The 23,762-nt window shown below is 39.8% G+C and overlaps 2 protein-coding genes across 4 annotated transcripts in view; one reads left to right on the forward strand and one right to left on the reverse strand.

Annotated features, from left to right (window-relative positions):
- dusp29 (dual specificity phosphatase 29) overlaps nucleotides 1-3,797 on the forward strand; it is a 6,020-nt gene extending 2,223 nt beyond the window's left edge. The window contains exons 2-3 of the mRNA XM_079801368.1: nucleotides 1,966-2,189; nucleotides 2,416-3,797. Of these exons, the coding sequence (XP_079657494.1) occupies nucleotides 1,966-2,189; nucleotides 2,416-2,639 (448 nt within the window). The 3' untranslated portion in view covers nucleotides 2,640-3,797. The remainder of the gene's footprint in view (nucleotides 1-1,965; nucleotides 2,190-2,415) is intronic.
- On the reverse strand, nucleotides 3,342-23,746 carry adkb (adenosine kinase b). Of its 3 annotated transcripts, XM_079801367.1 has the most exons (12): nucleotides 22,985-23,128; nucleotides 22,626-22,662; nucleotides 20,158-20,232; nucleotides 19,670-19,723; nucleotides 17,711-17,789; nucleotides 17,445-17,617; nucleotides 11,150-11,258; nucleotides 10,831-11,001; nucleotides 9,015-9,050; nucleotides 8,810-8,924; nucleotides 8,650-8,736; nucleotides 3,342-3,993 (listed from the first exon to the last, which is right to left on the reverse strand). In XM_079801367.1, the coding sequence occupies exons 3-12, from the start codon at nucleotides 20,211-20,213 to the stop codon at nucleotides 3,869-3,871; spliced, it is 1,005 nt and encodes a 334-aa protein (XP_079657493.1). In that variant the 5' UTR covers nucleotides 20,214-20,232; nucleotides 22,626-22,662; nucleotides 22,985-23,128; the 3' UTR covers nucleotides 3,342-3,868. The 3 variants fall into 3 exon arrangements, with proteins under 3 accessions (XP_079657493.1, XP_079657491.1, XP_079657492.1); XM_079801365.1 differs by lacking the exons at nucleotides 22,626-22,662; nucleotides 22,985-23,128 and adding an exon at nucleotides 23,633-23,746; XM_079801366.1 differs by lacking the exon at nucleotides 22,626-22,662 and having other exon boundaries at nucleotides 22,985-23,291.
- Between the last annotated feature and the right edge of the window lie 16 nt (nucleotides 23,747-23,762).

The raw sequence follows: 23,762 nt of genomic DNA on the forward strand, positions 1-23,762 counted from the left end.
GAATTTAGCCCCGCCCACAAAAAATTTTGCTTGGGCAATTCGGTCTGGACTCGCTCCATAGAGGAGGAATTATGCCCGAACAGAAACTGTTCGGACCAATGAAATTGTCAGGGCGGGCTTTAGACGATGATGGACAGATGATCAACAGTAATGTAATCATCCACGTCATCAAAGGCTCTTGGGTTGAGTTTGCTCTTATCCTAAACGGAGAACTTGTTCGTATATGCGTTCACCTTTACTATTTCTCTCAGAAACGATGATCGTGTTGGTAAGTACTCTGTGTATCCTTAAATAATTTTATTACTGGCAAAGATCGTTTACACTCATCTTTTTCTTGTAACGTTACTTAATCCAGCGTGCGTGCAGACAGGGTTTCCAAGTGTTTTTGCAATGTCGCGCACAATTGCTACTCAAAACGATAGCCCAAAACAATAACTTTCCGGGGGGTTCTCCGGAAAAAATGGCGTTTGGTTGGCAAAATATGTTATTTTGGCAAGGTTGCCTGCTAAAATTCGCATTCCTGGGTTTATATAATCACATAATTGGGGTCGCTTCAACCCGCGGACATGGAGAAAAACACGGACTTGGTAACACAGTGCAGTTGAGTTCTGTTGACATTTGACAACTAACGTTACGCGTCGCTCCGTTGCTCTGATTGGTTGTGGGTCTATCCAATTGAGGTCTTTCCTGGCTCGGTTGAAACACGCCCCATAATCAAAGCTCAATGGAGCGGTACCAGACTCATATTCTGACTAGAATTGAGTATGGCCACGCCAGGCTACGAATCCGGCGCTCGAGTTGAAAAATTTTAACTTTGGTGTCAATTCGCGCCACGTTAACCAATCAGGAGCCTGTTCGCTGCTGTCACGTGGTAAAGTGCCATGATGAGAAACCCTGCATAATTTAAAAATACTTCTATTGTGTCACAAAATGTAGTTTTAAGAATTTTTCAAGTGAGAATGTAGTTGTTTAAAGCTTAAATCTGTGGTTTATTTATAAAGAGAGCACCTATTTAAAAAAAATTATCTTGCGTTTTTGGAGTTGTGAGCTCCAGTGGATCAGCGGCGCTCAGCGCTCATTAACCCCGGCGAGAGCAGCCTTTCCTCGGCTAGATCTTCTGCCGTCTGCCGCTGGCTCTGATGTCCTGTAGTGGTTCATCTTGTGTAGATCTGACGGCCGATCTTTGGTGTCATGAATCTATAATTTGTTGTCTGCCAAATCGGTTTGACTAAAGGCAAAGAGAAGTTTCATAACTTTATTTTTTAGGATATTTAAATATACATGCAGTGAAGATAATGTAGAAGTTGCTTGGACCACATTTGTGTGGCCATTAATGATTAATATATATTTTTTAATGAAAATGAAAAGAGGCAGAGGTGTTTTATGACATATTTCTCCTGGAGCGCCTTGAACTTTAGTCTATTTTGCTTCGATTTATACTTTATACTTATATTTCGAATGGATTCAAAATGTTCAAGGGTCCAACTAGACACGGTTTGACGCTCTATTAGAGTTTGGTGCGAACGCAGAATAAAGTAAAGATAAAGCGTCTAACAAGGTCTACGTGTATTCATTCTAATGGCTTGTTTTCCATCACGTCATATGGCGGATATGACGTTTTTGTGGGCGTTCCCAGTAATGCCGACAAAGTGTAGAGGCAGATCTGATTGGCTGAAAAGACTAAAAACTTTGTATTATGCTGCAAGACCAGTAGATGGCGATGTAACTTTGTATAGAAACTATATGCCTATAGACTGAACACGTAATACGCATACACAAATTCACTGTTTTGTAGTTTACACGGACACAATAATGGTCTCATTTTCAAGTTTGTGTTTTCAGGCCCCCAAAACGCTGTTGTCATGTAAATAAGTGGCCAAAACTCATACAAAGTTTTCCTTTTTTAGTTGAAAACAGTGTCGTGTAAACGGCCCCTAGACTTTAAGCTGTTGTGTTTCTGTGAAGAGAGACTGCAAAAGACCGATACAAGCTGAAGACGATGGGCATCACACACATCCTGAACGCTGCGGAGGGCGAGTGGAACAGTGTGGACACGGGCGCTGAATACTATAGAGACATGGACGTGCATTACTACGGGATCACAGCGGAGGACGTTCCCACATTCAACCTCAGCCAGTACTTCTATTCTGCAGCTGAACACATCCACCAGACCCTCGCAAACCCACAGAGTGAGTCATTTCACTGAGAAAGCATCCCAGGATGCACCTCGAAGTGAGCAGAGCTGGACTCTAGACAAAAAAAGCATAATTGCATTCTGACACATCAGTTTATGAAGAGTTGTCATGTCAATCACAAGTTCAGTATGGAGTGCCACAAGGCTCAGTGCTAGGACCACTGCTTTTCACCCTGTGCGTGCTACCGGCTGAGGTCGTGTCATCTTGTTTATTTCTCCAGATAAGCTTCTAGTTCACTGTGTGATGGGCCGCAGTCGCTCGGCCACACTCTTCCTGGCCTACTTGATGATCTACGAGAACATGACGGTTGTAGACGCCATCGACCACGTCAAGCGGCAGCGACGCATCATCCCGAACTGGGGCTTCCTGAAGCAGCTGAGAGAGCTGGATGAACACCTGCTGGAGCAGAGAAGAGCGCAAAACACACAACTGCAGGACACTTAACACGCACACCAAAAACATTTATGCTTGCAAATCTGGCAGTGGATAGTTTTAAAGTTTTAGGGGTTTTTTTAGGGTTAGTCTGGTTCTTTGAAAATGAAACATAGATCAGAGCAGTTTGAGCCGATTGAGATCATTTAGAGCTTTCTCCTGGTTTTACAGAGCTTCTTCCTAAACTAAGGGAATACACACACACACACGCATGCACGCACATGAACACACTCTCAAACACGCACACACTCATGCACGCACACAAACACACACATGAACACACTCTCAAACACACACACAAACACACACTCATGCACACACATATAAACACACTCTCAAACACTCACACAAGCGCACACACTCATGCACGCACACAAACACACACTCATCCACACGCTCATGCACACATACACACTCATTTGAAACACAAACATGCACATACACACAACACACACACACATGCGCGCACACACAAACACACACTCCTGTGCACACACACCCATTCACACGCACACACTCATACACGCACACGCTCATGCACACATACATACATACACACACACACGCACTCAAGCACACACGGACTAATGCACACTCATACACACACTCACATGCACGCGCACACACACACAGACTCATGCACATACTCATACACACACTAACGCACAAATGCACACCCGCACACACACTTTAAAACAGCGATGTACAACTTTGGAACAATTAAAATCTTTTTATTAAACTGGTCAGTTGAACGGTCGTGTTCCAGAAGAGGAAAGAGCGAGTGGAAAATCTTCCCACATCAGATACAGCTTATGCATATTCATACATTGTGCGTTTAAGATACAATTTGGTATTTCATAAGAATGTAGACCTGAAAGACAAAAACGTTCTAAGCAAAAAGTCCATTATATAATCCAGTTAATTTAATTTACGACTATTACTTTTGAAAATATAAATGCACTTAAAAGGATATCATGGATCTTTAATAGATTAAATATAGAACTATAATGCAATGTAGCATAAAAACAGATCAAAGACGATCTGTACTTTTACACAAACTCGCCGGAGTGTATGTAATGTGGTCGTCGCAATCCTGAAAAATGCCCGTTTAACAGGAAACGCGTGTAAACGAATGCAGAGGCACGCAGGTTGTGTTGCCGGAACTTCAGCAAAAAAAAGAAAAAGAAAGAAAAAGATGGAGAGATTCCATATGGGATCGGACAGGAGAGGATGTGAGGGAGTTATTGGAAATCGGGTTTCTCAGGGAAGGTGCAGCCCGCTCGCCGGATGATGACATGGGCGGCGTAATGACCAGCGCGGATACACTCTTCCAACGGCTTCTCCTGGACCAACTCTGACAGGAATCCTGCAGGACACACAGTTAAATCATCATGTCTAGGCTCTGTCCCGGAGGGGAATGGGATTCACCAAGTAGAACATCCTTGTTGATCCTTTGCAAATTGCAAAGTTTCTTAGAGTTAAAGTGGACCTTCCAAATAAAGTTGAACCTTTTCTTGTAAAATATAGTCCAATAATCTTATTTACAACTCAATACAACACAATTCACATGAAGCACAAGAGAAACTTATTTGAATAAATTCAATGTTGCAAAGGTAACAACATGAACATAAAAAATTTAATAAGATTGAACTATTTTTAATCATTACATTTCAGCATCGGCCACAGAAAAACTCCTCTTTCTTAATATACATTTTATTCTGTATATATGTTTTATAACACATGAATGCAGGATTTACTTTAAGGCAATTTTCACTCAGAAATTTCTAGTAAACTTTACAAATAATTACAAATAATGCATTGAATTTAAATGTGCACTGTAAATAAATACTAAATTAAAAACGATTTATTTCAGCATTGGCCATTAAAAAGCACTATTTTAAATACTGCTTACATGATAGGCAGTTTGCACAGGGGAGCGTTGGGCAAATTAAACATTATAAATGCATACTGTATATTTATTACATGCGTATGAAAAATAATGTGGTGCAGGATTTACTTTTCGCTCAGAAATTGCGAGTAAATTTTACAAATAATTACAAAGAAATGGCAAATAACGCATTGAATTAATCCTGAAATTAAGTAGAAAGATTGAAAGAGTATTTTTTATGATACTTTTGCGTGATATTAAAGAGTCAGTTTCATTAATATTTTGAATCACTGATGGCTTAGTGATGACGTCTGTGTGCTGGGCTTGCCGTCTGTCGCTCTTGTGGTTGCTTGTCTGGTTGTCTGCTCTATTTTTAAATTGCTACACGCTTTTAACCTACGACCGCCAAGCACTTTTGGATATCCGCAACTCGGTTGCGACCACATTTTCAAACTCCTACATTTTAGAGGTGGACTGTTTTTTTAACAAGACTGATGAGTCGTCCACATCGGCTGTCCCGGGTCATTTTCATTTTTCATTGTCATTTTTTTTAACTCTCCTCGTCCGAGTGGACGCAGGGGTGGCATATTAACTATCTTGAAGAACTCTCTCTCTGCACGCTGTCGATTGGTCCCTGGAACGGCCTTTTCCAGCTTCGAAGCTCAGTTTCTTCACTTAGACTGGAACGGTCCTGTATGTCTAGTGGTGATTTATCGTCCCCCGCACTCCTCTAAGGACTTCTTACAGCATTTCACTGAACTGATTGGCAATATTGCGACAAATTACGACCGCTTCCTATTGGTGGGCGACTTTAATATTCATGTCTGCTGTCCGTCTAACCCCCTATCACATGAGTTTCTTAATATTATCAATGCTTTTAATCTCTCCCAGTGGATCAGTGACTCTACACACATTTTGGGTCATACGTTGGACCTTGTACTCTCATATGGGTTTGATGTGACTGATGTTGTGCTCTCAGATTTTATGATATCTGATCATAAGCCTATATTATTCACACTATCCCTTCCAGAGCTCTCTCATTCTCCTAGTACAACTGTAAGTCTTTTTCGCTTCTACTCTCCTCAGTTTAGCACAAATTTTAACTTGTGTTTTGATGAATGTTGCTCACAATTGAACTTGGATCAACCATTATCTGACTTGGATGCTGATCAACATCTGAGCCTCCTGAACTCTGCCTGGCTTATGGTAGCAAATGCAACTGCCCCCCTTAAGCCTTATAAACAGAAAACTAAATCTATACTGTGGCAAAACTCTGCTACCCGTCTCTTAAGACAAAACTGCAGGAAGGCAGAACGTAAATGGAAACAAGTCAGGCTGCATATCTCTCTTCAAATGTTCAGAGACTCTCTTACATCCTACCAGACTGCAGCCAAGTCTGCAAAAGCTGCATACTTCTCCAACCTAATTGAAGCTAATCACTCTAAACCGAAGGTTTTCTTTTCAATTATTCAATCTGTTACCAATCCTTCTGTGAACACCCTGCCTGTGGTTTCTGATGCTCTCTGTGAAAACTTCTTGAGATACTTTAGTGACAAAAGATTACGAACTTAAGACTTGATGTCTGTCCCACCTTAACATTAGCCAATTCTCCTATCATGTCACCCGCCTCTGCATTTTTGGACGCTTTTGAACCCGTCAATCTCCAGGAATTGAAGGAGGTGATTGACAATCTTAAACCCTCATTCTGTCCTAGTGAAATTATTCACCCCAAATTTTTAAAACTAATTATTGATTCGATTGGGCCTGGTCTGTTATCTCTTGTTAATAAGTGTCTCCAAACGGGCTCTGTTCCTGCGGACCTTAAAGTCGCTACAGTCACTCCTCTGCTCAAGAAGCCCTCTCTGGACCCCACTGTCCTAAAAATTTTTCGCCCCATTTCGGTTTTGCCTTTTATTTCAAAAGTTTTAGAAAAAATTGTGCTGAATCAACTTCAAAACTTTATGACTAGCAATTCTATTTATGAGGTTTTCCAGTCTGGCTTTAAGTCCGCCCTTCTGAGAGTTATAAATGACATCTACATCTCCACTGACTCAGGGGACTCTGTGGTTCTTATTCTTTTAGATTTATCAGCTGCTTTTGATACCATTGACCACTCCTTACTATTATCTAGACTAGAGTCTTGGGTAGGTCTAAAAGCAAACGCTCTGAAATGGTTTCATTCATACCTATCTGACAGAAAATTTTTAGTGAAATTGGGTAACTTTTCATCTTCCGCCGCTCCTCTGACCTGTGGCCTTCCTCAAGGCTCTATTTTAGCTCCCTCTCTATTCTCTTTGTACATGCTGCCTTTGGGCTCTATTTTAAGAAAGCATGGTGTGTCCTTTCATTTCTATGCAGATGACACCCAAATCTATCTTCCAGTAAAGAAAAACAACTCCACTGCGATCACCTCTCTTCTCCTATGCTTAGAGGAGGTTAAAATATGGCTAGCCCAGAACTTCCTCTTCTTAAACGAGGACAAGACAGAGGTGATTGTATTCAGTCCAAATGAAAACTCTCAGTGTATAGGTCCTGAGCTAGAAAGTTTATCCGCTTTTAGATCGACACGGGTGACGAACTTGGGTATTATTTTTGACCAGCTTTTAAAATTTGACAGACATATCTCCTCTGTTGTTGGATCCAGTTTTTATCAGCTTCGTCTACTGTCAAAAATTAAAAACTTTCTCTCCCCAAAAACACTCGAAATGGCTGTTCATGCGTTTGTTACGTCGCGTTTAGATTATTGCAATTCCCTATATTGCGGTATATCTAAATCTCAAATTGCGCGACTTCAGCTTGTCCAAAATGCTGCTGCCAGACTGCTTTCAAAGTGTCGTAAACATGATCACATCACTCCGATTCTTAGATCCCTTCACTGGTTGCCGATTTGTCAGAGAATAGACTTCAAAATTCTACTCTTCGTGTATAAATCCCTACATAACAAAGCTCCTGTCTATTTATCTGAACTCCTTCACTCCTATACTCCACCCAGAAGCCTCCGTTCTTGTGATCAGGCTTTGTTGGTCGTTCCTCGCGCTAGACTAAAGCGTAGAGGCGAGCGTGCATTTGCGGTGGCAGGGCCACGACTTTGGAATACCCTGCCTTTAGAGATTAGGCTGGCCCCTTCCTTGTCTATTTTCAAGTCCCTGCTAAAAACTTTTTTATTCTCCTTAGTGTACTTATTATGGTGATTTGTTAAACTTTTTTTATAGGTGGTTTTTATATTCTTATGTGGTTTATTTATTTTTATTTTTCTGTATGTGTGATATTCTTGCTCTTCTGTAAAGCACTTTGGTCAGCCTGGGGGCTGTTGGAAATGTGCTATACAAATAAAATTGAACTTGAACTTGCAGGGTAACAAATACAGCATTAATAGGGGTGTAACGGTACTCAAAACTGACAGTTCGCAATAAAAAATTGCTTTTTATTTATTTTTATTAGACAGTGGTGTACTGAAAAAATTGTGTCCGTCCTTAAATTAATTCAATTATAACTAACAGTTTCTTAAAGATATTGCTGTAAACTATATAGTGAGCCGTACTTGCACGTTAATATTAAATGTTAACAACAGAGCCCAAACTATTAGCCTAAATTCAGTTGCTATTTATTTTGAGATATAATAATCATCACTCAAATAACAGTACGCTAACATGTAAACTTCACATGAGGCAGTTTTTGCAATAACTTCTAAATCTAATTATAAAATAGTTTTTTTCTCCAATTCATTTATACACAGTGACTGTCATTTTCATGACAGATTTATTTAAACACACATGAAATAATCCAGACATCACTAACAGGTTCAGTAGAATATAATGAATATAACAGCTAATATAGGTCATATATTCAGTGAAAGAGTTGATTTCTCTAGTGAACTCACAGCTGTGGACACTCAATGATTTCTGAGGTCATGTGATAATGCGTGACATTGATCTCAAGATGTTTTATTGTCTTTCCGCAGTTGAAACACTGAGCGATTATACCACATATGATACGTGACAGCAAGTTGTAATGTATCCACGTGCACCGAACCGGAAGCCCTGTACCGAAACGGTTCGGTACGAATACGTGTACCGTTACACCCCTACGCATTAATAACCATCATGCTCTAAAATGATCTGATGAATCATGTACCTCCCACAAACGCGTCCCCAGCACCATTAGTGTCCACAATGTCATTCTGGTCGATGTCTAAAACGGGAAACACTTTCACTTTATCACCTGAAAGAAGACAAAGACAATTAATGACAAACATATGGAAGAGATGAGCACAGACTTCGTTTGATGGACGTACCCACAGTGGCCACAGTGTCCTCTCTGCCCTGAGTGAAGACCACAATCCTCTGCCTGTTCTTATTGACTTTGGGCAGAGCCTGGACCCTCCGCGCGATCTCCGCGATGTCTTCTGTCTGCAGGGACACATTCAGAAGTCTACATTTCTTCTAGTGCAATGAACACACAAGGAGTAAAGCAGTATTTATGCAGTATTTTTCACTCACCTCAAAGCCCTGCTCCTTTGCAAATGTAGCAGCTTCCTGTAAACACACACAATCAGCACAGCCAATGAGAAGAGACATGCAAAAACACATTTAAGTCTTTTAATGAGCTATTTAAACACATACGGCGCTTAGTCCGAATCCACTTTTGCTAGTTTAACGATGGGTAGGCACATGGTCCAAAAGGGTTGTCCCTAGTCTCTTATGCTGCGTTCACACCAAACGCGAATAGAGCGTCAAAATCGCATCTAGTTTGATGCGTGAACATTTTGAATACACAGTGAATTGGACATGCGTATAAATCGAGTGTTTGAAGAGAAATAGACACGCGTTCAAGGCACTCCAGGAGAAATATGTCATAAAACACCTCTGCCTCTTTTCATTTTCATAAAAAATATATATTAAGCATTAATAGCCACACAAATGTGGTCCAGGCAACTCCTACATTATCTTCACTGCATGTATATTTAAATATACTTAAAAAAATAAAGTTATGAAACTTCTCCTGCCCTCAGTCAAAACGATTTGGCAGACAACAAATTATAGATTCATGAGAGCAAAGATCGGCCGTTAGATCTACACAAGACGAACCACTACAGGACATCAGAGCCAGCGGCAGACGGCAGAAGGTCTGGCCGAGGAAAGGCTGCTCTCGCCGGGGTTAATGAGCGCTGAGCGCCGGTGATCGCCTGGATCTCACAACTCCAAAAACACAAGATCGTTTTTTTTTTAAATAGGCGTTCTCTTTATAAATAAACCACAGATTTGAGCTTTAAACAACTACATTCTCACCTGAAAAAGTCTTAAAACTTCAAAATTTTCAACTCGGGCGTCAGACGCGAATTCGCTTCAAACGCGCAAATGCACAAAAGCACCACTCGTGTGTAACGCGCAATATTCTCAATTCACGCAAACTGGACGCGTGAATGAGGCGGATTCGCGTCCTTCAGGGACCTCCAGACTTAACATTGAAATCACTCGCGCACTTGTCATGTTTGGTTGGATTAAAACGAACCCTGGTGCGATTGCTCGGTCAGTGCGGTTCATTTGAACATATGTGAACGCTGCCATCCCAACCCTGGTGCGCACCAAACAAGCGGACGAGACTGCTAGAAAAGATGGGCCTCGGTCCGCTTCCAAACCATCTCTGGTGCGGTTCGATTGATATATGAACGTAACACAGACCAAAGACACGTAAACCAACCCAAAACAGGACGTGATGTCACAAGATGTGACGCTACAAGTCAGCTGATTTGACAATGTGGAAAGATCGGTGTAGCCAAAATGAGTAGAGGGCAAACATGGAGCAGCGAGGAGGTGAAGAGCCTCATCAATATAAGCAGATCGGCGTTTCTGCACACCGGAGGAAATCCTGCTGCTGTTCTGAATGTGTTGAGCATTTGATGAGCTCTTCATGAGTTCTCAGCTGGTAAAAATAAAACCATACACGCATAAAATTATGGCGTTTAATCCAGCACACAGCATTGTTTTGAATGTTCGGTAAGCAACTCCGTTGTGAAATATACGTCACAAAAGCCGACCAATCGCCGGCTTTCGGTAACTTTAGGTTCGCTGTTAAAAATGCCAGTGTGAACGCTAAGCGGACCAGGACTATATGTTTTGTTTTTTGGTCCGGACCAAACAAACCGAACTACAAGCGCACCCTTAATGAGTCGTGGGTGTGTTTTGGCCGTAACGTGCAACAAACCAATCAGAGTCTCATCTCCCTTTCCCTTTAAAAGCCAGTTGTGCTCGCGCCATGGCGGATTATAATAGGACCCTAAGGGTCTGTAGACACCCTGATGATGTGAAGACTCACCGTCTCGTTTCCGAAGATGATGTCAACGTACGGCATGACCTTCATCAGCGGCTCCTTGAAGAACTGGCTGATGAAGGGGGCAGAGAGGTTGAGGCCGAAGATCTTGTTGTTGTCAGACGCGTGTTTGGCCACCTTGAGGATGGACTCTGGAGACACGGTCAGGAAAAAACCCTCCAGGACGGAGATCAGAACAATACTTATCAGATGAATACTTTAATAAGACAAGCTTTCTGTACTAGTTTCATGCATTAGGTACAGCTGCTCTATTATTCTCCATTTGCACATTCAAACTAGCACGATGCAAATGTGAAGCTCTTACTGCGATGTAGTAAACCCGAGCCTTCTCCACCAGACTCCAGTTGCGATCAACATCCAGATGTTTCTCTTTATTATAGCAGTTGGCTGCTGCCAGGTTTGCAACCAGAGACCTACAAACACACAGCGATAGTCAAACCTCACTGCCGACGAGGGTCATGTTTCAATCGGCTGAAAATCACTATGGAAAGATAAAATTGTCAAACGGTATAAATCAAAGTTTGAGCGGCCTAGATGAGACTGTATTAGTCCACTGATGAATCATACAGTCGTCTTTTAACACTCTGGTGATGTGTGTATTTGGTCTCTGAGGAGTGACTGAGGGTCTGGCCTAGGGACGTGTGTCGTGTGTTTGGATTTTGGAGGTATCACACACACCCCTTACATGCCATGAGTGCAGTAACAGTGCTTAAATCACTTAACCCGGCTTCCAGAGATGAAATATGGATTTGTCTTTCATTTTATATTTTATTCATTTTATAGTTTCTTTTTAGGGATGTAACGATTCAGTCGGAGCCGGTTGAAACTCGATACAAATGTGTGACGATTCAAGTCGGTTGAGATGTTAAATCGCGATACACATTTTAAATAGGCTTGGGTGCCGAAACCCCTATATAGCCGGTACGTACCGGACCGAATCAGAATGCAGATTTCGGTGCCACTTAAATTCAAACGTGCTTTCGCAACTCACAACTACTCAGTGTTTTCAACCACATCATGTTTATTTTCGGTTTCAGACATACTGTAAGTACTAGCAAAAAACACACACTGATGTCTATGGAAGCGGCAAAAACAATCCTTTCAGACAGTTACAACTTGACTACGTGTTTTATTCACATCAGATACACATTATATAGCAACTCTATAGTTTCCTCTATTCTTCTCCCAGTTCAGCGGTCACTTACTTTCATGTATTTCGTGAGACGTGAATTAATTTACGTGATGTTAATACCAGTGTACAAGCGCCGTCAAACATTAGCACGTTGACGGCAAGCACGCAGTTTACGTGGACTGGCATTTCGACCTTCTGAAGACTAATAATCACCACAGGCTCCAGTCACCTCCGTCTGTATGTAAAAAGATAATAGGCCAAACCACACTGACCAACGGATTCGCCACTTGCGGCGTCGAGGGCGATTGCCATGGAGATCACAAGGTGCAAGGATCAGTGTTTTCACAGAGAAAGGTACAAGCCTGTTTTCTGCTGAAGTAAATTCATTCCAGGCCCTTCCTCATCAAGAGAAAGACCAGCGCGAGGATGTGTTCACAGACTGACGGAGAAATCTGTGCTGTTGCAGAACCAGGTGCTGTATTTATTTTACTATCCCCTTCTCTAAATGTGTACATGGATTTTTTTTTCCAATAATCCGTTGATTATTATGGCATATTTATCTAAATGTGTTCTGTTTTTCTAACTACCGGTAAGTGTAATGATACAAATTATAATTGAAGGATTAGTTCACTTTTAAATAAACTTTTGCTGATAATTTACTCACCCCCTTGTCATCCAAAGATGTCCATGTCTTTCTTTCTGCAGTCGAAAAGAAATGAAGGTTTTTGATGAAAACATTCTGGATGTTTCTCCATATAATGAACTTCAATGGGCTCCAAACGGTTCAAGGTCCAAATGACAGTTTCAGTGCAGCTTCAAAGGGCTTTAAACGACACCAGATGATGAATAAGGGTCTTATCTAGACAAACTATCAGTTTCTGTGAGAAACCCAGCAGTATTTATGCTATTATTTTACCTCTTATCAGACAAACGTAATCATCTCTGAGCTCTGCCATAACTTCCACTAAGTGAGGTCAAAATACGAGCATGGTGATAGATGTATACGTAGATTCCTCATTATTGCCTGCACGGATCAGCAGAATGAGGCATCTACGATCGATATATCTATGATCACGCTCGTATTTTGACCTCACTTAGTGGAAGTTATGATGGAGCTCAGAGATGAAACTGTCATTTGGACCTTGAACTGTTTGGAGCCCATTGAAGTCCATTATTAGCCTGGGAAAACCCAGACAACTTCCGGCAAATTTAGATTTGCTCTGCAAGTAGTCTGGCAAAGAGTCCATTCAAACCCATTTCTAAACCCTAGAAATCGCGGCACCAATCAGAAACGTTGGGGCGGGCTTTACACGATGACGACAGCGCAGCGACGTTGAAGCAGGTTTGCCGCTACTGTGGAGCATCACTCATTCGAATCAGCTATCGCGTCTGTTTTAAGCGATTTAAACTTCTCCTTTTCGTTAAAACCCGAGCAAAGAACAACACTCGAAGCCTTTATATCTAAAAAAAGATGTTATCGCTGTCTTACCGACTGGATTCGACAAAAGTCTGATACCAGCTTGGCCCTTTGGTGGCTAAACGAATGGGTCTTAGCGAGAGTCCTCTGGTAGTGTTAATGTTTTACAAAATATAGTTTTAAGTCCTTTTCATGAGTGAATGAAGTTGTTTAAAGCTCAAATCTGTGGTTTATTTATAAAGAGAGCGCCTTTTTTAAAAATTTGATCTGGCGTTTTCGGAGTTGTGAGCTCCAGTGGTTCAGCGGCACTCAATCGATCATTGAGCCCGCCGTGAGGCGCCTTTCCTCGGCCAGTCCTTCTGCCGCCTGCCGCTGGCTCTGATGTCTCTGTAGTGGTTAAACCGTCTCGTCTTGTGTAGATCTAACGGCTGATCTTTGCTCTCATTAATCTATAATTTGTTCCTAGACAGATCGTTTTGTCTGAGGGCAAAGTGAAGTTTCATAACTTAATATTTTTAAGATATTAAACTTTACCGTTGTAGTCTCCTAGCGCTGACTTTGACTGAATTGCTTTATTTATTGTATAGCTTCTTATACCTTTTACTTATAGCCTACTTTTATAATTGCTATTGATGATCACACATAAACTGACATTTAACAAAAAGAGACTGGGTTGTGTTTTGTGTCATATTTAATTTATTACAGTGATAATCATAGCCTATATTATGTGTGTGTGTTTTTTTAAATGTAAACGAAAAGAGGCTGGGTTTTTTATATTTCGTTTTGTTATAAACATGCATTGAAGATATGCATTGCCTGCACTACATATACAAATATATACTGAGTGATACTGTCAAGAGCATAGTAGGCGGACTAGTGTCCTCCCGTCCTCGGGAGTTCGTTCTCCGGAGTCAAACTTGGTAAGTCACGGACGCAAGTCAGAAGTTCGCGTACGAAATATGTCATAAAACACCACTGCCTCATTTCATAAAAAAATTAAAAAACATAATAATAATAATAGCCACACGAATGTGGTTCAGGCAACGCGTAGCTAGGCCTACATTGATTATCTTATATATTTATAATAAAACGAAGTATAAAACACCCTGCCTCTTTTCGTTTACATTATAAAAAGAATATATTAAACATTAATATGTGGTTTAGGTAAGGTGACCAGATTTCTGAAATGGAAACCGGGGACATTTCCTATTTGAGAACACAAGTACAGAAAAGAACGCATATTGAGAAACGCCAGAGTTTCTGCGTCGCTCTGCATACGTCATCTCCCTCATCGCTCTGATTGGTTTTAGGTCTATCCAATTGCGCCGAGAGGCATTTGAGCCACACCCGTTGGTGACGCCCCTTTGGAAATTATTTGTCTATGAAGCTTTGCCAGACCATAACTCAGTTACTACTGAGAATGGTCTGGTTTTAACCAGGCTAGTCCATTATATGGAGAAAAATCCAGGAATGTTTTCATCAAAAACCTTCATTTCTTTTCAACTGCAGAAAGACAGACATGGACATCTTGGATGACATGGGGGTGAGTAAATGATCAGCAAAAGTTTATTTAAAAGTGAACTAATCCTTTAAAATCTTGCCTTTTATAACAATGTGAAACCCCTGTCACTGTTTTAATTTGACCTAGTCTTTTTATTTCTGCTCTTCCTCTCCTTGAAGGACTTTTTGAGGATTTGTTTAAAAAATTCAATTGGGTTATTATTTGACATAAAATATATATTTAAATTTTACAAAGAAATACGCAGAATTTTGTCTGAGAAATAAAAGGACACTTTTATTTTATAATTTGTCTCATTTTGCTAAAAAAATTGTGAGAAAATCGTATCGTGAATCGTATCGCATCGTGAGTTGAGTGAATCATTACATCCCTATTTCTTTCACTGAAACACTAAAGAATTATGGTGAACACTGTCTGAACCTCTCACTGAGAGGAAGCACATGTTATCAGTATGTTTTGGGAAACTTCCTGATCAGAACTGGAGCTCAATCAACTCCAACCTTGGAGAGACTGTGTCTGTGTGTGTGTGTGTGTGTGTGTGCAGTATTCAGTGTTACAGATGAACGGGCATCCTCAGGAGAGTGACAGGATGTTGTTCTGGCGCCTGCTCCAGAACTGGAAGGTCACGACGTGCCCAATTCCGGGGTGAAAGCGTCAACAAGTGATCTATGGACACGTGCATCTGATTAACTGACAATGTGTGGAAATTTACTATGACTATCTATTTCTCTGAGCCAATCAGAATCATCCACCTGACGTAATGGCGTGGCTAGACCTTGAAAACAGTATAACTGTTGAGATATTGTATGTATGATGGGCGGGTAGAGAAGGAGCGCGGCCTACGAACTCCTCCTGAGACCTGAAGCTGCTTCTGCTGATGAAACGGCAAACTATTCTTCAGTAAATTTCTCTTAAATTAATTACACTCCTGACTCTTGGTCTTCATTCTTCACAACTGTTCATGGGTCATAATCTATTATTAGTTATCCTCCTAACAATGCATTCAATTGATCAAAAGTGACAGTAAATAAATGTATAATGTAGGGATGCACCGAATGTTCGGCAACCAAAATTATCCGGCCGGAAATAGCAAAAATTTTCACTTTCGGTGTTCGCCCGAATAAGTGAAAGACCGAATAAATTTAACCGAACAATGGCGTTTTGATGACGCGATCAAATATAGCAACCTGAGGCGTGCATGCGTCTAAATGCAGAAATGGCCGTTTGCAGACACTGTCTAAGCGCCCTCAAATGTAAGCAAGAGCACCCTCAGATGATACTGTAATGATAGATTGGCAAACGCTCCAGTGCGCATTTGTGTCTGTAGAACGTCAAATTTCCATTACAACGCGTTTCTGCAGCGGAGACAGGCTCGCAAAACCTCTCGTGAACAAACAAACAAAGTGTGGACACGAATCGATGCAAGTAAGATATTTATTGTGCATTGTTAGCAGATTCATTGAACTTGATCGTGATGAACTGACATAGCGACAGCGTTTAGTGATCGTAAAACCCGCTTTCGAGTCTGAAGTCTATATAATCCGCTGAATAAAACTACTGTTTTTCATGTTGCAAAAAGGATTAATGGCCAATTGCACGGTGCAAAGTTTCGGAAGTGACAGTGAAATAGTAACGCATTAAAGCAATGTAAAGGCAGACTAATAGAAAAATTTCCGTTGCAAAATATTTTTAAATTCTAAATAATCCTAAATGTCTCACTGTACACTGGTGGAGCCAGTTTGAGATATTGCACTTTAAAAGAGCAGCCTCAGTGATTTGATTATGAGACCTGCTGTCATAATAGGCCAAAGATAAGATAAGATGGCATAAGATGGCCAAATAATATTTGATCCTAAATATTGTTTAATTTAGGTTATATTGTGCTTTGTTTGTATAATGTCTGCTGGAATGCTAAAAATTGTTCAGTGTTGAAAAAATATTTTTAAATTGTAGTTTTGTAATGTATTTTTCTTTACAAAAAAAGCAAGACAAAATAGTAAAAAGATAATTTTTACTATTTAATTCATGCAATGGTGAAAAAATTGGCAAAATAAATAGTAATAAAAAAAAAAACGCGTTTGTTATTCAGCTTTGGCTTCGGCCAAGTATTTTCATTTCGGTGCATCCCTAGTATAATGTTACAAAATATTTAAAATAAATGCAGTTTTTTTTACTTTCTATTCATGAAAGAATCCTGAAAACAAAATGTATAACGATTTTCAACATAATAATAATCATAAATGTTTCTCGAGCATCAAATCCTCATTTGAGAGTGATTAGTGAAGGGTCATGTGACACTGAAGACTGGAGTAATGATGATAAATTCAGCTTTGATCACAGGAATAAATGACACTTTACTGTATATTCACATAGAGAACAGATGATCTACACTGAAGTAATATTTCATAATTTTTACTGTATTTTTGATCAAATGAATGCAGCTTTGGTGAGCATGAGAGACTTCAGTGTGTATATTAACCGTCATCTTCTCAAACGCTGCATTATAAACAGTAAGTGTGTTTGTTTCTGACCTGTTGTCTCCAGTAATGCAGGCCGCACATGTTCCGGTCGGCTCTTGACTTTGTTCATAATAATGAGCGTCCACATGAGCTTCAGCCGCTTTCTGCTTCAGGATCTCCCCAAAGTGATCCGAACCTATACAGCCGAAGAACGTGGCCACCTTATGCGGCTCCTGGATCATCCACTGAGAGAGAAGATATCAAACACACAATATTATTACAGAGTTCACACGATTTCCTGATGGACATGGTGACAGTTCGCTGGGCTCCAGACCCACCTGAGCGATTTTGACAGAGTTCTGTGTGGATCCACCGGCATGATACTCCACTTTACTCTTCTTCACGATCTCTTCAAACCTGCAGCACAAACACCAGAAGGGTTTCTTTATTGTTAGTGTGAGAAGATCCTGATGAGATGAAGCTCAGGTTTGATTCCTGTCAGAATGTAAACAGAAGGAGCTGCTGCCCCCTGCAGGTCAGAGACGGTACAACACGCTCAACTCCATTACTGTAGATTACACACGGTACAGTTTACATCAAAATAGATATATATTTGTGCAATGGTTGAACAGAGAAACAAAATATCATTTCTAGTTTGCATTTCATCACCAATACACCAATCATTTCCTGAATTAATTTCCCTAATTTGTTGTGCCATTTGTCCTGAGCATTCATAATATGATATAACTATGGCTGGGTGATTATATCACATTTATGGCCGGTCAAACGTTTGGAACAATTAAGATTTTTTAATGCTTTTAAAGTCTCATGCTCACCAAAGCTGCATTTATTTGATCAATAATACAGTAAAAATGTTGAAATATTACTCCAGTGTAAATCATCATGTGAATATATAGTACAGTGTAATTTACTCCAGTCTTCAGTGTCACATGATCAGACTTGAGATATAAAGTCTAAACTATAAACTATAATGACATCCTAAAACAAAACAATTATAAACTAAATTGAACTTATGACATAAAAGTCTAAATTCTGGAACACCAAGTTGGAATGATCACTTAAAAAGTAAAAGTTGACACACCAAGTTGAAATTATGACTTGAGTCACTATGACATAAACAGATAATGTTTATGTTTACATCACAGAAGATTACGTCATAATTTCAACTAAGTATGTCATAATTTTGACCTTTATTCTCATTATTTTGACCTTAGATAAAACGACTGAAGCCTCTCTTCTGCTCACCAAAGCTGCAAAAATACAGTAAAGATTATGAAATATTATTCCAGTGTAGATCATCTGTTCTCTATGTGAATATATAGTAAAGTGTGATTTATTCCTGTGATCAAAGCTGAATTTATCATCATTACTCCAGTCTTCAGTGTCACATGACCCTTCAGACTTAAGACATGATTAGTATAAAGTCAAAATTATGACATACTAAAACAAAATTATGATATACGTAGAAATTATGACAAGTCAATCATGACAAATCAAAATAATTACATAAATTGAAATTATTATGTCTATTACGTCAATTTTGTCTTGTCATAATTTCAAATAAGTGTGTCATTTCAAAATAATGCGAATAAAAGTCAAAATTTGTCATAATTAATTATTCTGGCCTTAGATAAAAGTCTCTTCTGCTCACAAAGGCTGCATTTATTTGATCAAAAATGCAGTAAAAATTATGAAATATTATTCCAGTGTAAATCATCTGTTCTCTATGTGAATATACAGTAAAGTGTCATTTATTCCTGTGATCAAAGCTGAATTTATCATCATTACTCCAGTCTTCAGTGTCACATGATTCTTCACAAATAGTTTTTTATTATAATTTTTCATTTTTATCAATCATTTATGCTCCTTCCAATTTTTGTGGAAACCGTAATACACTATAATTCAAACGTTTAGGGTAAGTGATATTTAACAACAAATTAATTTTATTCAGCAAGAATGCATTAAATTGATAAAAAGTGACAGTAAAGACATTTAAAATACATTTTCAAAATCCTGAAAAATATATATCAGTTTCTACAAAAATATGGAATATATTCAAATAGAAAACAGTCATTTAAATTGTAATAATATTTCACAATATTACTGTATATTTGATTAAATTAAATGCAGCCTTGATGAGAAGAGACTTCTTTCAAAAACATCAAAATCTTCTTAACCATTCCAAACTTTTGACCTGTGCCATAAATATTCAAAGATATTGCTGGTGATATAAAAATAATACAGCAGTGAATATAATGCATGATGATGTCACTCACAAAGCTTTATGTTTGTCCTCTGCCAGGATCTGATCATTGGGCTTCAATCCATACCTGCGCGCGCACACACACACACACACACACACACACACACACACACACACACACACACACACACACACACACACACACACACACACACACACACACACACACACACACACACACACACACACACACACACACACACACACACACACACACACACACACACACACACACACACACACACACACACACACACACACACACACACACACACACACACACACACACACACACACACACACACACACACACACACACACACACACAGGTTAGTTATTGATGAATGATTACACTAACAGCTCAAGGAAATCATACAGTGTGTTTGTGGCTCGGGTCGTGTGATCACAGAAGCGTATCGATCATAAGAACAGCGGTGCACGTATGACCTTGAAACACACGCATGACCTTGAAACACACGCAGTCACATGATCGCTACTCACTTATCGAGAAAATCCTTATCCACCACAGCAGAGATGTCCAGCAGAGGATTCCCCATCCCAAACAGAGCATTCTGGCTGCAAACACACACAGACGGAAACAACACACTGATATTTACCTTTTATTCACTTATATATATATATATAAATATAAACATAACCAATTCTACAATCTGTATGATGGGAAAAGTAACTTTCAAAAGTAATGCATTACAATATTGCATCACTCCCTAAAAACTTGTGTTTAAAGGTGCAGTGTGTAAAGCGGCATCTAGTGGTGAGGTTGTGAATTGCAATCGCCCACCCTTCCCTTACGAAGCACATAGAGAAGCTACGGTGGCCGACACAGGACAAACATGTCGTCGTCTAAAAGAGCAGAGAGTGACTAGCGCTATGTAGAGAAGTTTGTCCCTTTAGGGCCACCGTCGAAACATGGTGTCCCAAAATGGCGACTTCACTGTAAGGGACCCGCGTTGTGTGCAGATAGAAACGACTCATTCTAAAGTAATAAAAACATAACAGCTCATTAAGTAAGGTCTTTATACACCACTGAAAACATAGTTATGTGTATTATATTGTATTTCTGTCTAGGGATGCACGATATTGGATTTTTGCCGATATCCGATATGCTGGTATTTTTCAACTCATTTTGGCCGATGCCGATATATGTTTATTTTTTCCCTTTGTTTGGAAACCACCATTTTGAGCAAAAAAATTTTTTTCTTCATTTTATCAGGTCTCCTTACTAAAAGGATACTTGTTAAAGATAAATAAATGTTAATAAAGTTCTTTTTATAATAAGAGTATATTAAAAGCGCTGAAAATAAATAATAAAGTCAGTCATTTTTCATCCCAGACAGATGCAGTTTATAATATTTAAATATTTTATTTTTAGATTTAATGTTTGTGCACATGAAGTGGGGGTGGCACGGTATCAGCTGACACTGTCTTTAGCTTCAAATAAATAAAAAAGCACAATTATTTTAGTGCTCCTTGGTTTATTTTTTTATTTCATAAAATTGTATTACAGATTAAAAAAACTGTATATAAAAGTATTTAATTTACAAGTGTCATGCTTGTGCTTTGACATCATTACTGCTTTATTTATTCAGAAAAAGAAGCAACTTCTATTTATTTGTGTATTCTACTTTTCATTTTATTACTATAACAACAGCGGCCCACTAAATATATATAACATCAACACATTATCATATCGCCAAGGCATATCGGCATAATGCCGATTTGAAGCGTTTATTTTTCGGCCAATTCCGATGTCGTGCATCCCCATTTCTGTCAATAGATCCTCATAAATTCTACACACTGCACCTTTAACACAGTAATGCATGTTACTCAGTGATTTTCTTTGCATATATTAAACTATGAAAAGCACAAATTAGTCATAAGCAAAATCTGCCACCCAGCGGATCAGTGCAGTGCAATACAGCATAATATTGCATTTTCTTTGGCTTTTGGAGTTTGACAGCCCCAGTCCTCATTTACTTTAATTGTATGCATAAGAACAGCATGAGCATTCTGCTAATCTTCTCATTTTTTGTTTCACCGAAGTCATTTCAAGTGTTTCAAGGAGGAGTAGGAGCCTTCATTCCTGAGGGAACACTTCCTTTAATATCCATTCTGGGAGTAACAGGTGGAGGTCACATGATCGGGTTTCAGTGACGCTTCCTTTGAGACTTGAACCCTTGGGCTTATTAGCCGGAGAGCCAAAGAGACCAGAATTCCTGCTCGATTTCTTATGACAGCCCTGGACTCGCCCTTCTAATATTAGCCCGACAAATATCCATTTTACACATCAAACCAGTTGTACATCGTATCAATTTTTAATGCAAACTTGCGAAATGTTCTGTAATCTAACCCACACCCTGAAATGTAATGTTTTACATTTAGTGTGTTTAATGGGTTTTAATGGAATGTGTTTACACAGAGCACATGCTATAGTGCTGACTAAACACATGCTACACACACACACACACACACACACACACACACACACACACACACACACACACACACACACACACTTGTACATCTGTCTTTGTGAGGACATTCACTGACACAATGCAATCTCTAGCTCCCTATCCTAACTTTACCCATCACAACTAGGCCTAACCCAAACCCAAACCCTTAAAACACAAGTCTTGATTCTCAAACAGGCCTTTAAAGGGCTCTCAGAAAGATGTCCTCACTTTACTCTCACCCCACTGGTCTAAAAACTCAATTACACACACACACACACACACACACACACACACACACACACACACAATATCCTCAATCACATTAAACATTGACAAGCATCATTTTGTGTGGGCACTAGTATGAAAACTGCCACACGTGATCAGTGAATGCTCGTGCACATACAGTCAATATGGCAGAATGCAACGTGTGTGTGTGTGTGTGTGTGTGTGTACATGCACATTAATCTGACAGTTAAAGGAAAATACATGAGTCACCAAAAACCAGAAATAATTATAAGTTGTCATTCCAGTTCTCTCATTTTATACATAATGTGTGTGTGTGTGTGTATATATATATATATATATATATATATATATATATATATACATATACACACACACACACACACACACACACACACACACACACACACACACACACACACACACACACACACACACACACACACACACACACACACACACACACACACACACACACACACACACACACACACACGACAAAAGAAGAAAATTACATTTCTTAATATGTAACCCATGAGGATAAGCCCCGTTGCATCATAAAGACCGGAAGCAGAGCGACAGACAGGCTGTCAGTGAAGCTGTTGTCTTACCTGACTGTAGGCATGGTCACACACACTCACACACTCTGATGGTCTGTAGTAGTAAGAGTGACTCTGAGCTCTCGCGCCCCGTCCACGCTGCGAGCGCGTGCGATAACTTTTCCACGCTCCAACTACAACCCGGAAGCCGAAAGCGGCTCGAGCTGCAGATGATTGGTTATATCACACGCATGGGCGGATGGATAGATCCATCATCCTGGTTGGCTGACTGGCACGCATGTGTGTTTTTAAAGGTCTGTCTCTGTAATAATAACATGTGTAGCGCGTGCACTGAATGCACTGATGCAATCGTTGCTCTGAACAACACACACACAAACACACACACACACACACACACTGATGTCAAACAGCTTTCAGATGCACGAGCACAGGCATGCGTGCATGGGACGTTTTGTTCAGGCAGTCTATCAGAACAGACCCCGATCATGCATGTTTCAGTCATTTCTAGATCAAATCATATATTACTCGACCACGTGATGCATGCCGACGTGTGTGTGTGTGTGTGTGTTCAGCTCTGCTGTTATGAAATCAAAACATCTCCTATGATCTCGACATGATTCTCAGATGCACATCGTGATGCTGACAGACAAACAGATTCGCAATCAAAGTGTGTGTGTGTGTGTGTGTGTGTGTGTTTACCTCAATGTCTTCTTGTTCTGCGTGTTTTTCTGCGCGCGCGAGCCGTCAGTACAGTCACACACCGACATCTTCTCTCTCTCTCTCTCTCTCTCTCTCTCTCTCTCTCTCTCTCTCTCTCTCTCTCTCTCTC

Source organism: Gobio gobio (genome assembly GCF_949357685.1).
Source record: "Gobio gobio genome assembly, chromosome: 20".
Classification (NCBI taxonomy): domain Eukaryota; kingdom Metazoa; phylum Chordata; class Actinopteri; order Cypriniformes; family Gobionidae; genus Gobio; species Gobio gobio.